This window comes from Bolinopsis microptera, chromosome 4 (assembly GCF_026151205.1).
Source record: "Bolinopsis microptera isolate Bmic1 chromosome 4, MBARI_Bmic_1.0, whole genome shotgun sequence".
In the NCBI taxonomy this organism is placed as follows: Eukaryota; Metazoa; Ctenophora; class Tentaculata; order Lobata; family Bolinopsidae; genus Bolinopsis; species Bolinopsis microptera.
Window position 1 is genome coordinate 526244 of NC_087075.1, and position 15706 is coordinate 541949.

Here is a 15706-nt window from a genome sequence, read left to right on the forward strand (position 1 = left end):
TCCTTAATACAGGTGTTGTACCAACCCTTTGTAAAAAAGCTAGAGTACTCCATCCTTAGTCATGGAATGAAAAGTGATCCTAATATTTACAGGCCAATATCCATCCTTCACTTGTTTTTTTTTTAGGAAAACTTATAGAATACTTTGCGGCAAGCAAACTCACTGATTAAGGGAAGAGAACAAACCTTTTCATCAGGCATCAATATGGCTTTCGGAAAAATCTCTCACAAAATTATTGATGTACGATCTGGATGGACGAAATTTATATGAGTAACTCTAAGTATTATAAACCAGGAATCACCCTTTCTTGATCTTAGAAGGCTTTTGACACAGTGAAATCATGAAATATGCTCAAAATTGGCATATTATGGAATTGGAGGCATTGCTTTAACCTGGTTGTTTAGAATTCTTATCTTGTAGATATCAATGCACTAAGGTAATCAATGGCAATCTAAGCTCATTTTAGAAGTTCTGAGTGGTGTACACAAGGAAGCATCATTGGGCCTATATATTTAGTATCTTCATAAAATGACCTCATTATGCCTGTAACCTATCTAAGCCTTTCTATTTGCAGATGTTGGTGCACTATTCTTTGATTCAAACCTGCTGAAGCACATTTTAAACATGAAAATGAACTTATGACAATCTTTAAATAATGGCTCAGTGTATAAAGATCTTCATGAAAGAAGATGAAAATTCCTATTGTTTTGATTCTGTTGACCATCATGATGAAATAACCATTGATTGTAAGGAGGTAACTTTACAAATCAAGGGGTGCAAAGAGGACAATATCTTGGGCCTCATTCTTGATAGTAATTAAACTTCCAAAAGCCATGTAGATTATTTTATTGGAGGTCATGAAGACGAATTGGAGCCAGGTAAGAAGTATAGCCACTGCTACCCATTTAAATATAGGAAAATGTTGCCCAATCGCAACTAATGTTGCCACAAATTCGATTATTTAGACACGATATGATTGTAGAGTGAGCAAGACGAAACTTGCTGAACTGTCATCTGTACTAAAAGGTAGCCAAAATAGTCTCATCGTTCCAAAAACAGAGAGCAGCTTAATGGTTTATAGAGACAATGAAATGGTTACCACTCCATCTTAGACGACAACTCCTTCTGTCAAATTATGTTTAGAATCATCCATGACAATGTCCTCAAACTTTATGAACACATTTAGTTACATATCAGGAGGTAGAGGAGCGGCGAAAGCTGCATCCTTTATGTCAATAGCTCAACATCACATAATAATCTTTCAATTCTTGGGGCAAATGTTGGGAATATGTTCCAAAAACAGATCTACGGAATCTGCCCGTTGGTAAAAGCTGTAGTTGTTTCGTATAGATAACAGCTTACTATTCATCTAGAACATAGACCTAATTATACGTCGACAATTTCATATGACAATTTTTTACACTGCATCTTAGTCGCCGATAACTAGTAACTTCAAAAATTCTTTTATTGAGGCATATAGAATTGATGTATCAGAAAAAGATATTCCTTTTTTTACCTTACCACTTCTGATTGATTTTGCACTTGGACTGAATGTTTTAACTGGAGAAAGGGTTCCCAACAGTTGGGAGTTTGATAAACACTTTATATTTATTGAACCTATTATACTTAGTGGTAGTTTTATAGACCCAACATTTACAATTTTATTTAAACTTACATACTTTGTTTTTTTTTGGTGACTGTATCACCCAGTTTTTAACATTTGATATGGTACAGTTTATTGACGGTCACATTGACAGAATGGTTTGTTATATTCTAATATAATATTCTAGTTATTTTATTTATTTACAACAGACGACAACTTCATGTTTTTTCTTCTTATATTAGATACTCTATCTCTTGTACAGACTTTTTTTACAAGGTACATGGAACAAATGATACTCAAATTTAGGCATTATTATGCCTAAATATTTCACTTGCATTAGGCTTAGTAATTTATTCTTGGTCTACAGATGTTCAAATGTTTATTAATTGTTGTATGAAGTAAGGTTATAACGAGGTTATTTTAATTTGCTTGGGTATTATATTGGACTAGGTATTGAGGTTTAATGATGATAATGATTTGATTTCTATTTAAAATTACACTATGTGGTTGGGGCATTTTGCCATAGTAAAATATGGTTTACTACTCATATTATCATATTATTGATTGGTATTCGATTTCTGATTATTTCTCTAGGGATATGATTATTTTATCTCATTTGGCTTTAGGTAGGGTGCCGCTAAAAGAACGGATTTTCAGGAAGCATCCCGTGCACAGTGCTTGGTCTACCTATATATTTAAATTATTAAACCATTCATTTCTGTATGTGCGCGAAAATTTATTTCAATCAAACTCTTCAGCCAAATAAATAATTATTCATCTAGTCTGGACTTTGTCCTTCATATTATATATCTCTTAGATTGATGGGTCCTTGTAAGTACTATTTATCAAAAAATTATACCTGTCACTTTCCCGCATATTTGCAACCATTTCAAGGCCACTCAAGGTTAAGGAAATAGCCACAAGGACCTTATATGTTTTGTAAGCTCTCAATCTTACAAAAGCAAGCTCTAAACGCTTTTGCTATGAACGTTTACTTTAGGGACCCATTTCCAAATGGAATCATATTCCTCTGCTATACTTGAGATAGAGATTAATTTCTGAGTTCAAAAGCCAAATTGACCTCTACATGTGGGATAAAAATTCTGCCGGAGGGACTCTGATTATGATATAGATTATTCTCTCGAGGGAGATAGAGATCGCATGTGAGGGCTGTCTACCTAATGCTAACAATATGTTCATAGAGCTTAAATCCCTGTTGTCTGTTATTTCTCTTCTCATTTAGTGCATAATCCCTTCATGGATTTCGCTTTATTATATGATTGATTGCTTTTGATATTTTTGTGTGATTCTTTTGATATCTATTTGAAATTCACGATTCGTGGGCCCATACTTGTGCAGGGGTGCATTTTGCTCTCACATCTGTGTTTTGGTGGACCTCAGGTCCTTTGAATTTCATACATTTTGTACTAGAAAATTCTGATTTTATCGGAGTTACTTTTGAGAGATTTATTGTTATTCATTCATTGTGTAATTTGGTTATGTTTTTGATTGACATAAATTTTCGTGGCACATACAGAATGAAATGGTTAATAATTTAATATTTATGTAGACCAAGGTTGTGCACGGGATGCTTCCTGGAAGAATTCATTTCTTTTAGCGGGGCACCCTACCTAAAGCAAAATTGAGTTTAATAATTATATTCCTAGAGAAATATCAAACTCGAATACCAATCAAATCAATTATGATATATAGGAGTTAGTAACCATATTTACCTATGCAACATGCCCACCCCCATATAGTGTAAATTATATAGAATCAACTTCCATCTTCCATCATTAAACTCTCGTCAATATAATAGAATGCAACATTAAATCACTTCTTTATACCTTCTGTCATACACCACCAACAAACCCATTCTCAACATAACACCTATACAACATACAAATCCTACATCATATCCCACCAAAATCTTCACCATCATTCACCATATATAAACAAATACACATTCAATAACAAATTATACCCCTCTCAATATAACAAACACAATAATAAAAACCCACACACAAAGCGCACAGCTCTCTACTAATCCTTATTTAACAAATTAAATATCAACTATCTATACACCTCCACCATATCTAAACAAACCAATTCAATGATTTCGACAATAACACTTCTCCACATAAATCACAAATGATAAAAACAGTGACTGATCACACACGTCAACCACCCCCATACCACCACTACCTCACTCCGCAATAAATAAGTACATAAAATTAAAAGTGGTGACTATACAACTACCCAAGCTTAAAACTAGGTCATCTCTCTTCTCTTCTCGCCTCGCCTCTAGTCTCTCACCTACACTGTGCGACCCTTCTCCAGTTAAAACATGTCAGTACATTGTGCAACATCCAATCAAAATGTAAAGGTGGTAAAAAAGGGGCAAATCTTTCGATACATCAATTATATATGCCTCAGATTTATAAGAAATAGGTCCAGATACCTTAGTAATCGTCGACTATGGATTGCAGTGTAAAATTTGTCATATGAATTGTCGCGGTATAAAATATGAGTCTGTTGTCATAGTTGAGAGTAAGCTGTTTACTTATAAGAATCATAACAGCCTTTTAACATTCGGGCAGATTTCGAAGAATCTGTTGGAATCATTTTCAAACATTTTGCCCCCAAGTATTGAATGTTTTTATGTGTGATTATTGATCTATTAAAAATATTCATGGGACGTCCAAATGAAAATACCCTGGACAACAGATCGTATGGGGCTTGCCACCCCCCATTGACACATTAACAATATATCGACTCGATACTCGTTCTTCCCTGTTAATATTAAACACGTTAAAAATGAACTGGGATCTGGCACTACTAAACCTTAGTCGATAAAATATGTACAGTAATTGTATAACTAGGACTTAAGTAAAGTCTGGAAAGAATATCGAAAACAAAATATATACGTGCTAGAAAGCTAATAATAAAACTGACCAAAGAATCGTTAATCGTGATATAAAAGTTGTTCCAAAACGATCAAAGGGGAAAGTGAATAAGATCACGGGGACGAGGTAACATGCATAAGGAATTACAAGGTTGGCCTCACACACAATTTAATTACATGAAGTCAATTCTTACCTGTGAAATTGTGCCAGTGTTTAAGATGCACGCTGGTGACTGTTAATAATAAATTAGATGTCTATGTAAGTTTTTCTGTTCAAAATTCTGGTTGTATCAGTTTATCGATTTAATTTAATGTAACATCAGATAAATTCATTCACTACGGAGGAGGATTTGCATATCCTATATAGTTCACCTACAAATATTCATATGAAGGTTTCCACAGGTACGTTGGTGGACGGTAGGAAAAGTGGACGACCTTTAAAAACTGAAATCACGTCGTTTTGTCAAATAATTTAGTGTAGAAAAGGACTGTTCGTAATATAAAATGTCTAACTCAAGAAAAGTCGTAGATAAAATGCTAGAGTTTGTTGACTTTACAAATCTTCAACTCTACTGAGTAAAATAATCTTTGCAAATTATCTCGACAGTCTATGACTGATTTTAGGGGTAGTTAAATCATCCTCCTATCGACTAGCATGTTTCAAGTGGGAACCACAGGGTCTTGTTTTTTTAAACTTGCAATGTAATGGTAATCTGCTCGTACCAGTATCGGAAATAGGTCAGCGACCTGAGAGGCATCAATCACTCCCATTGGGATACCAATTACCTGTCTGTAGATCACACTCGAAAACTTAAATAAACTATTATCCATTAACGAATTTAAACATATCTATCGGTACTACATGTAAAAGACCACTTAGTCTTATTCAAACTCCGGCCATCTTGCCGAACTGGTCGTTGATTTTGATAAAATCAAGGGTTTCTTTCTAAAACATAATTTAATCAAGATGAAAATTCTCAATAGTTTATCATGGGGAGGTTGGTGTAAAAGTTTCTTAAAATCAAAACGATATACTGATTAGCGATCAGGTATTATTAGATAATATAAGTTTTGTAAAAAACAGGGGGGGGGAATATGTCACTTTGTCTTTATTGTTGGACAATTCCAATAACCAGAAGCGTCTAAGAACTTAAAGTTAAAATTTTCTTGGTATTTTAAAGTAGGTACCAAGCAGTTTAAATACCCCATCAGATCTTAGAAAGAACTTTTGTGGATGATTTAAACCCCAGCTGCAATTACCTGAAATCCAGGTCGGTTTATGAATTTCGGCAACATATAGGTTGCAGCTTTCGGCCGGATCCTACTACCTCCTGATATGTAACTAAATTTGTTCATAAGTTTGTAGGAACAATTGTCATTTGGATGATTCTAAACATTTATTTGACAGATGGAGTTGTAGTCTAAGATGGAGTGGTACCCATTTCAGGTCTCTATAAACATTAAGCTGCTTCTCTGTTTGTGGAAACGTTGAGAGCTATTTGGCTACTTTTTGTACAGAGTGTCAGTTCAGCAAGGTTTCTTGTCGTGCCAGTCTACAATATGATCTGTCTAAATATGAATTGTGGCAACATGAGTGATTGGCAAACTCATTTCTCCTATATTTATGGGTAGCAGTGCTTTACTTCTATACATGGCACCAATCTCCTTCATGACTTCCTAATAATATAATCTACATGGCTTTTGTAAGTTAATTTACTATCTGAATGAGGCCACGATATTTTGTTCTCTTGCATCCTTGATTGTGAAAGTTACCTCATTACATTCAATGGTTTAATTCCATCATGTTGATCAACAGAATCAAAACACATAGGAATTCAGTCTTCTTTTCATTGAGTGATAAATTTATTTAACACTGAGCCATTTAAAGATTGTTCATAGTTCTATTTTCATGTTTATAAATGTGATTCTGCAGGTTTGATCAAGGAATAGTGCACCATAATCTGCAAATACGAAAGGGTAGATAGGTTATCAGGATAAATGATGTCATTTATGAAGTACAAAATATATAGCCCAATGATGCTTCCTTGTGGTTACACACTCAGAACTTCTAAAACTGACTTATTTAGCCATTGATCTAGGGCATTGATATCTACAAGATAAGAAGTTCTTAAACCAGGTTAAAGCATTGCCACCAATTCCATAATATGCAGTTTTGAAGCAATATTTCATGATCACTGTGGCAAAGGCCTCTTAAGATCAAGAAAGAGGATTCCTGGTTTATAAGGACTTAGATTTACTATTTATATTTCGTCATCAGATCGTACATTCACTAAGTGTGGAGGTGATTTTTCAGAAAGCCAATGATGTCCGGATTGAAAAAGTTTGTTCTTTCCATGCTAATCAGTGTGTTGCTTGGCCGACAAAGTATTCTATAAGTTTTCCTACAAGTGGAAGGGATGGCTTATTGGCCTGTTAATTATTAGGATCATCTTTCATCCTGCCTTATGGATGGGAGTTACTCTTGACTTTTTTACAAAGGGGTTGGTACCAACACCTTGGTATTAAGGCTCAAATTGACAATATGGGTCAGTGGCTCAACTATGTGTGTTTACAGCTTGCTTAGTAAAAATAGAGGCACTAGTCATATGAGGCCTTGTCATTCTGTGAGCGTTCGAATTACATTAGATATCGTTTCATTTATTTCTTGGAATCTATCAAATGAGATGTTAGAAGTTCCTAGGAGGGTAAAAATCAGGTAAAATTAACTCTTTCATATTGGGTGGCCTGATTTTGTAAATCTTGATCCAACATTTGCCAAAATGAAGTTAAATAGCTCAGGATCATTCTATTGATAGTTGACAATTAGTTGTACCAGGGGTCATTATTGATGCCGTTTGATAGTTTTCCATACCCTTTTAAGATCATTCTTGGGCACTTTTACCTGGAAGATCATCCGAGTACATTAGCCTTTTTGCAGGTTTTAGCTAAATTTATTTTCTAAATTTCTCTGATCTTGTTAGCAAATCCAGGCCTCATTTACACGTTATACATTTGCTACATAGACCCACATTTATTGCAATTTCCATTGTTCTCTCTTATCCTTCTTTTTACGAATTCTTTAAGAAGAAAATGTGTATGAGTAATGCTATTTAAAAAGTTCAGTAGAGGTTATGTATGTACTTGTAATGCCTTTCTATGGTCTTGCAGGGAAGCAGGTTGCTTTTGCCTGTTCATTATGATTGACAAAGGCCTGGCAGTGATGCTTAAACATGGTACTTTCCAATAGTGGACTGTAAATCAGAACCAGGTGTCTAGATAGTCTAAGAATTGTTTAACATTACGTTACCAATGATTTCTGAATTTCTACACCTTTTCAATTTAGGAGCGTTATAGGACTTTACAAAGCTATCTCACCACATAATAGCTTGATGATCCAATACGTTCATCAAGAACAGGGTAGATTGAACAAAATCTGCATAACAGTTAGAGAATAAATTACATTCAATAGTAGTCTGGGTAAAAATTGTCTCCACGTTTAGCAACTCTAGTTATCCCTTGAATGGTTTGAACTAGATTGTAAACATCTCAGGTTCTATCTAATTTTTTGTATGGGTGGATTGAGGATATTATTCTGGTCAATGTTTATTCCAATCCAGATAAACCTTTTTCCCGTTCAATTTTTTTCATGCAAAAATGAATAATGATTAACTCATAAAAGTGATCAACATGCAATAATTTCCAGAGGAGATAGAAGCAGCAAACATTGATCTGCTATTCTTAGCTTCACCATAATGCTTCAATGTTATCAGCTTATCTCCCATAACCTAATTTCTGTGTAAGCTAGTTGTTTTGTTTATCATTTAAGCACACCACCCCTAGAACTGTTTGGCCTGTCGCCTCGCATGATGTAGAAGAGAGGAAAGAATAGTTATGTTGTCTGTGTCAATATGTATCATTAAAGATTCATTCTCATTAGAAGTATGTCTAGCGTATGATCTCGAATGGAGTTGATTAAGTCATTACTTTTAGCTTAATTTAGGAGACCCCTTGAATGTTACAGTGACCATGCAAAGGTTATGAAATTTGTCAGCTGAGTTGTGAATATTTGTCAATTTCACAAATCGTGTTAGTCGTTGTGTTGATTAAACTAAATTCAGTGAAACATTATCCGCCTGTAAATATTCTTCAATAAGAAAAGTTTTAAACTTGAAATCAAATTAAATATTCAGGTGGAAATGTCATGTCGATTCAAATGGTGAGGCATGGTACTTGATGTTGCTTAGCTTGTTTAAATATGACCATCCGCTGTTTAGTTGCACACTTGGTCTTCCCCCAATCTATAAATACAAGATGATTCCTAAAATCCAGATCTTTCACTAAACAAAAATTCGATTGTTCTCTTGTGGGTATAAAGCTAACAACCGAGTATTTCGGGAAGGAATCTTAGATTTAAAAAGATATTGATGTCATTTATCACTTTTATTTCTAGCATACTTTCTCTCTGCGTGAAAAATGTTTATGTCTGAATTTTTGCAGCTGGAGCCCGAGTGAGGACTGGTCAGATTATCAATAGAGCGATTGGTGTTATCAAGGGCCTTTGCTTTTCCATGTGACACTATCGGGTGACAATAAATCTATTTCCTCATGTGTCGAGGACTCTCTGGATTAAGTACAATATTAGTTCCACAATGAGTCGATGGTCTTCACATTATTTGCATCATGACCTCTTTCTTTCATCTGAGTGGAAGCGTTCATTGATACCGTTTTGCAAATGCCACCCCGGATAGTGAAATACATGTGCTTCTTTGATTGAGCAGAGGCATTGTTTTGTGCATCTAACTTGGAGAACATGCTGTGAGATAACATACACAGCAGGGGATTTGCTTTTGACCTGAAGCAGGGGGTATGGTGCTTTATGAGTGATTGTTGGTGATGATTTCCCTTTGATTGAGGTTCAGTTTCTTCTTACAGAATAACGAAAGGCTACTTGAGGTTTCGGGTGGAGGCAGACAAGGTTGCAGCCATCATTCTGCGCAGAGTAATGCTAAGTCTCATGTCATCAGTATGGTCCTGAATAGGCTGGTCAAAGCTTGTCCTGAGATTTTCTGGTTTCATAATCATTATGTCGCCATGGGAGAGAGTAAGATGGCAATGTGGGGCTTTTGCTTTTGATATCAATGAGACTCTTGTTGCTCCTACAACGATTTGTGGAAAAATCATGGCGCCTGGTGAGATGGACTCTCATCATCTGGATGGAATGGTATTCCTTGCTGCCATTTTAATCGTAGTGATCATGGCGCTGTTAAATTTCAGAACTGGGAGCTGGGAGCGTTAAACGTTCTAAAATAAGACTTTAATAAGGGTTTGTCAATTTACGGCTTTGTTGTTATGGAAGCTCCTTGTAGGCAATAAGGGAAATTCCCCAAGTATTGCGAAGTCCGATTGTTAAACGTTGTGTGATTGGGTTTCCATATCCAACTTGAGTGTCTCAATACAAAACCGGATACACCTCGGACTCAAATCATGATATGGATTATGGACTTACCACAACGTTAACAATGTTGAAGATTGTTGTTAACATCTGTAGAATTCACAAGAGATGGTTGCTATTAAGTTCAGTCACACTGCTAACTTCACAGTTTTGAGTTTTGCTTATGTTCAGAGTTAAGACACTGTCCCCGCAGAGAATGGAACCGCATTTTGTCATGGCTGAGCCTTGGGTACGTTTGTTAGAACGAGCAATTTGTCTCTCAAATTGGTCGTTTTTCTAGATCTTAGTGATACACTGGTAGAACATTTTGCTTTTGCACTGTTAGGTCTGTCACGAAGGCTGTAATTTCTGATATGGATACCGACATAGTTCAAATAAAACACAATATGCAAGAATTCAGGATAGAGTCTAAAACCGATGCTACGGTTTTTAGTTATTTTGTGGTGATTTCAGTACCTTTGCAGCAATTCAGAAGTTGGGATGAGTGGTGTCTGATATTCTTTATGTGATAGATGGCGTGATAGGTGATAGATGGGAGTTAACAGCTTTAATACGATGTCTGTAGTCTTTAGATGTCTTTATAAATAAATTATCATGCAACAACCATTTTGACATCGGACATACAAACTGTAATGGTTGCTACATTTGATTGAGGTGTTTATTTCCCACTAGGTGTCCTATTATATGTAATAGATTTGTAGTGTTGTAATTAGTTTAAAACTGTAATTGATTGATTTGAAAGATTTCATAAAAAAAAGTGAGGAATTTGATATTCAAGCTGTTTTAGTTGAGATTAAATTTATAAGCTGGATAATATTGTTTTCTTTCCAGGCCTTAAATGAGTATTTTTTAATGTCGAGCATGTATTTAAATATTAGAATTGTTTAATTATTTATAATCTTATGAGGAAATTCCAATAATACATCCTTTGTCATCTCTGATGGTAATATAATATTTTCCGTGCAATTTCATGATCTTTTGTGCTCATAAATGTCCCATACTAGGTAGTGGATTATGATACAACTGCTGTTTCTTCTAAACAATAATCCAATTATTTATCAGTGTTTATGGGATTGTCTGGTAATATTAACAAGCAAGAATGTCAGAAGGACGGACTTGCCAGTCTGAAGATCTGGATTCTGCCAGGCTCAAAAAACCTCTCGTGGAAACGTACCTAAGCTCGCTGAGTCTCTCCAAAATGTGTAATAACATTATTAATTATTCTTCATTCTTTAAACATATAGATCTATGAATTTATTATTTAGTTTAGTTGTCTCTATTCACCTAAAACTGTCAATTATTAACGAAAGAAAAAAGAAGGCTCACAACGAAGCTAAGTGAAATAGGTAAGTACTAAGTACTGCAAATACGTCGTTATTAAATTTTATTTTCGATGGCACTTCTCAATAATGGTAATAATCGCGTCAAAGATTGTACCTTCAAAATATGCTATGAGACTAAACACTGAACAGTCTGCAGTTTTATTCTATTTCTCATATATTTTAACACTATGTGACAAATAATGCATTGAAAATAAACCAGAGTTAGATGCGATGAATCACTCTTTCTTTTCCACGCTGTAGCGCTAAAGAGGTCTACATTAACTTGAATAAGGAAGGCGCATCAGAATTTGTGTCCCAGATAAGACGCGCACGTACGAATTTTAGCTAGTTTTAGCCAAATTTAACTGCATCATGCATAGCTCACGCGCTGTTACCATAGCAACCGCCCTTAGTTGTCACTCACTTTACACTTACATGAGTTTAAGAAGGTTCCGGTTAATTTCCTCCTATTACTCAAGTAATCTTTAAATCACATGTCCCCCACCGTGTAATAAATTATAAGCTCAAAGTGCTGAGAAATTAGAAATGTTTTCATTGGCTTATACCTTACCTTTAAATCTTACAACAATGAACAATCTCCATTCATCAATCATCGCGTCAACAGGTTTTCGTTAGATTAAGTGTTAGCCCGTCGAAAAATCGTGATTGGTCGTAATCGACTCGTGATATAATGCAATGTGGCTCGTATGACAATTGACATGGAACATTCTGAGAAATTGAATGAGCGCCATCAAATTCTCACGTCGAATCTGACCACATCTTGCCATATTGAGCCGGAGAACGAAAGGCAATTTTAATAATACAACTTATTTCAACTGCAGTTATTGACAAGCAGAACAAAATTTCCTCGCGGACTACTCGCTCACAGTTTTTTTTGTATAGCTACTCTACGGCCGTCATTGCTTCTTTTAAACTTTCAGTTCATAGTTGTTTTAATGCATTTAAGATTCCGCTTTTAATGATTTTCACATTAAAGTTGACATAATTCAATCTCATTTGATACCAATTGATATGTATCAAATCTGTCGTAAGTCTTCCATGATTTTAAAGCAGCAATTTTTCTGTTCCCCTGCGAGCTAAAAGTAAACAAATTTTATCAGTTGATGGTAATTTCTAAACAGTCTAAGCTGTTCAATAAGCTACACAATCGCCTAGTTACATCCCATGTTCCAAAACACGAGCTAGGTTTGTACTTCCAATGAACATTTAAAATCTTAGTGTTCAGATACTTCAGGTGAATCTGTGATCCGATATAGATAACATTAACAACCCAAGTTAATAAAATTTGGACAGGTTGAACATCTCAATAATAAGTGCTTACCCATCGGATAATTGAATAATTAAGTAACTTACTCAGTACTCACTGTTACTATGTTCACATATTACGTAATCATCTGAGGGGGGGGGGGGGGGGGGTGGGGTTTCCGAATGATTACGCTAGTGTAATTTTGACACAATAGCCATGTGTAAAACTTATTACGGAGGTGGGGGGGGGGGTAAAAATGTTCCAAAAAATGATTACGTAATATGTGAAGCCCAATATTGTTATTAAGAAGAGAATGATGGGATGGGAACCTCAGGATAAGAATACAAGGTGTTTCTGCTTACCTTATCGGACCTTATTTGGACGGACATTACTTGAACGCTGGAGGCCCTAGCGTTCATCTTAATGTCCGTTCAAATAAAGTCCGTTCAATTAATGTCCGTCCAAGTTAAAGTCCGTTGAATTTTTTTCAAAACTTTTTTCATTTCGAACTTTTTGTCCAGAATATAATGACAATTTTTTAATTTCAGTCAATTTCAATAGCTATCATTAGACTAAACTATATTGTTGAATTAATAAAAACAAGGTATTATAAAATTTTAACAATCTGAATTGTAAATATCACATTATTGCATGATCACTATCTTGAAGTTGATCTTCGGCTTCTTCTACCTCCACATTTTCTCTTACAACTGGTTGTCTGTCCAACTCGTAGTCGTACCGGGCAATGCTCGATCCCAACTGCTCTACTAGAGAGATACTTGAATGCCTAAAGTACAGCTTAAGCTGTATCTCTAGCCCCCCACTTGGTATAGGCGACCTTCGGTGGCTTATGTCAGCTACGATGCCTTCTACCATACCACCCATCTCGATAAAATAGAAGACAAACTGGGATATCTCCCTAGGTATGTGACCAACGGTATCTAATCTAGTCCTATAGGTACCTTCGTACCTTATCTGCACAGCGCAGATAAGCTTACTGTATAAAAAATGGATTTAAAAATCATTTGCTAAAATTAAAAAAACTCCAAAAAAAGATGAATAAAATTCGGATTTTTGATGGTTTTGATTGCCTTCTAGCGTTCATATTAATGTCCGTTCATAATTATGTCCGTTCAAGTAACGTCCGTCCAAATAAGGTCCGATAAGGTAATTGATGGTTCCTGGTCATTGTTAGTTTTATCATCCCACCCTTTAATTTAGATACAGGACGCTCGCCGCTCGCGGTATTAACCGGATACCCCTGGCCCTCCCACTAAATCGCTCGCCCAAATTCTAAGAAAGTTCTTGTGAAAAGGCCCTGAAGGTATACAAGTAATCTTGTTCGGTGTATTTTTGGACGCTGATTCCGAATCACCCCCCATGACGTCGGATAAAAATGCTTCCCTGGAAAGTTATGGGAAAAAAACTGTTTTGGTCACGTGACATGCTAGTAAAACACGAATTTGATTGTTTAGGGCTCGGGTTATAGGGTTAGGGTTTATATAAACCGTTTTGTTCCGCTGCAAAACCATAAAAACCATAGTCACGTGATAATTTTTGGGCGAGCGAATTAGTAAAAGCCACCGAATACAGCACAACTCGATCATGTGAAATACCGAGGACGTTATTGTTTCAGTTAAGTTTCGGGACGAGCAGAGGAAGAAGGATGAGCTCGAAAAGAGGAAAGGGCGAGCAATAGCTGAAAGAAGAGAACAAGAGTTGCTCAAAATCACCCAGAGAAACGAGGTGGGTTATAACCGTTTGGCTGTAGGCCTGGGAATATTTTGCCAGGGTTGACTGAAAAGCCGTTAATTTGAGCACTGTTTTGTCGTTTTGACTATTGTATACCTTTTCAGGGTCGTTCACATAATGTTACGTAATCATTGAGGAGGGAAGGGTTACTTCTCTGGATACTTTCATTAAACTGGTGTAATCTTTTAGAAAGCCCTCTCCCTCTCAGTGATAAGGGGTCGTTCACATACCCCCTACCCCCCCCCCCCCTCGGTAACCAGGTTTACACATAGCATTGTGTAAAAATTACACTAGCGTAATCATTTGGAAACCCCCCTTCCCCCTCGGCTGATTACGTAATATGTGAACCCCTAACGTAGTACCAGTATGTTACTATAAAATTCCCTGTTATATTTACTAATGAATGTTTCAGATTTACGCCCTCAACGAAACAATGAAACGACTCGAAGGCGCTAACTTCAAAGAATACGCTGCCAAAAGGAGTTCATGTTGCCATGGAAACGATAACAAAGTTGGAAATCGTTTGGGGGCTGTATGATGTAGATATTTAATTAGAAATGTAATTAACCAATTAAATAATCATTAATCAAGAGTATTTAAGTTCAAAGGTTTTAGTGATTTTATTATTTGTTATTTTAGACAGCCTCGTCAGCATCTCTTTTATATTCGATAAGTATGCCAATGTAAATTTCTTTTTAGCTGAATTGTACAAACGGAGGACTTGCAAAAATTTTCAGAGATTTTAGAATTGTTGCAAACGTGATCACATGTCCATTGTCCAGCTCCAAGCACAGCATATTGATTAATGCGATGATATTATACATGATATAATTACGATTGTGATCGATACTTGTGGGCGAGTAGTCTACCTTTTGTTTTGAATGGGTTCCAAAAGTATTATGATTGTACAACTAACTGTATAATAATTGTAAATATTTCGACTTTTACGATATTTAAAGAGATTGGATGTTTATTTTTTAGCGATTCTAGTTGACGGATGATACGAGTATAAATTCCAAGTTCACAATTTCTATAAATGATGAAAGCATTACTGGGGTACGCACCATCGGTTTTGTTTTTTTTGGATTGAAATAAATCTCGTCAGTTTTGTCATGAATGATGGAGGTAACGAAAATTTTCCAAATACATAATCACTAGAATATTATATTATAATCATTCGCGACGAATAACCCCCCAAAACTAGGGGGGAGCCAAGTGGATATTTGTAGATATTTGTAGATTAATGTAGAATGGATAATCCACGAAAAAAGTGGATGTCATTCTACAAATTTATACATTTATGTCCAAAAATTCAGTAGAATTTCTAGGCACATATTTGAGATTACATTTTTTGTAGATAAATGTAGATATTTGTAGATTATTGTCAATGGATAATTCACGAAAA

The 15706-nt window shown here is 35.6% G+C and overlaps 1 protein-coding gene across 1 annotated transcript; it reads left to right on the forward strand.

The window, feature by feature from the left end:
* The first annotated feature begins 9687 nt into the window (after positions 1-9687).
* Positions 9688-14966, forward strand: LOC134814325 (uncharacterized). The gene is made up of 5 exons (XM_063822421.1): positions 9688-9697; positions 11023-11130; positions 11271-11306; positions 14186-14295; positions 14714-14966. The coding sequence occupies exons 1-5, from the start codon at positions 9688-9690 to the stop codon at positions 14837-14839; spliced, it is 390 nt and encodes a 129-aa protein (XP_063678491.1). The 3' UTR covers positions 14840-14966.
* The last annotated feature ends 740 nt before the right edge of the window (positions 14967-15706 follow it).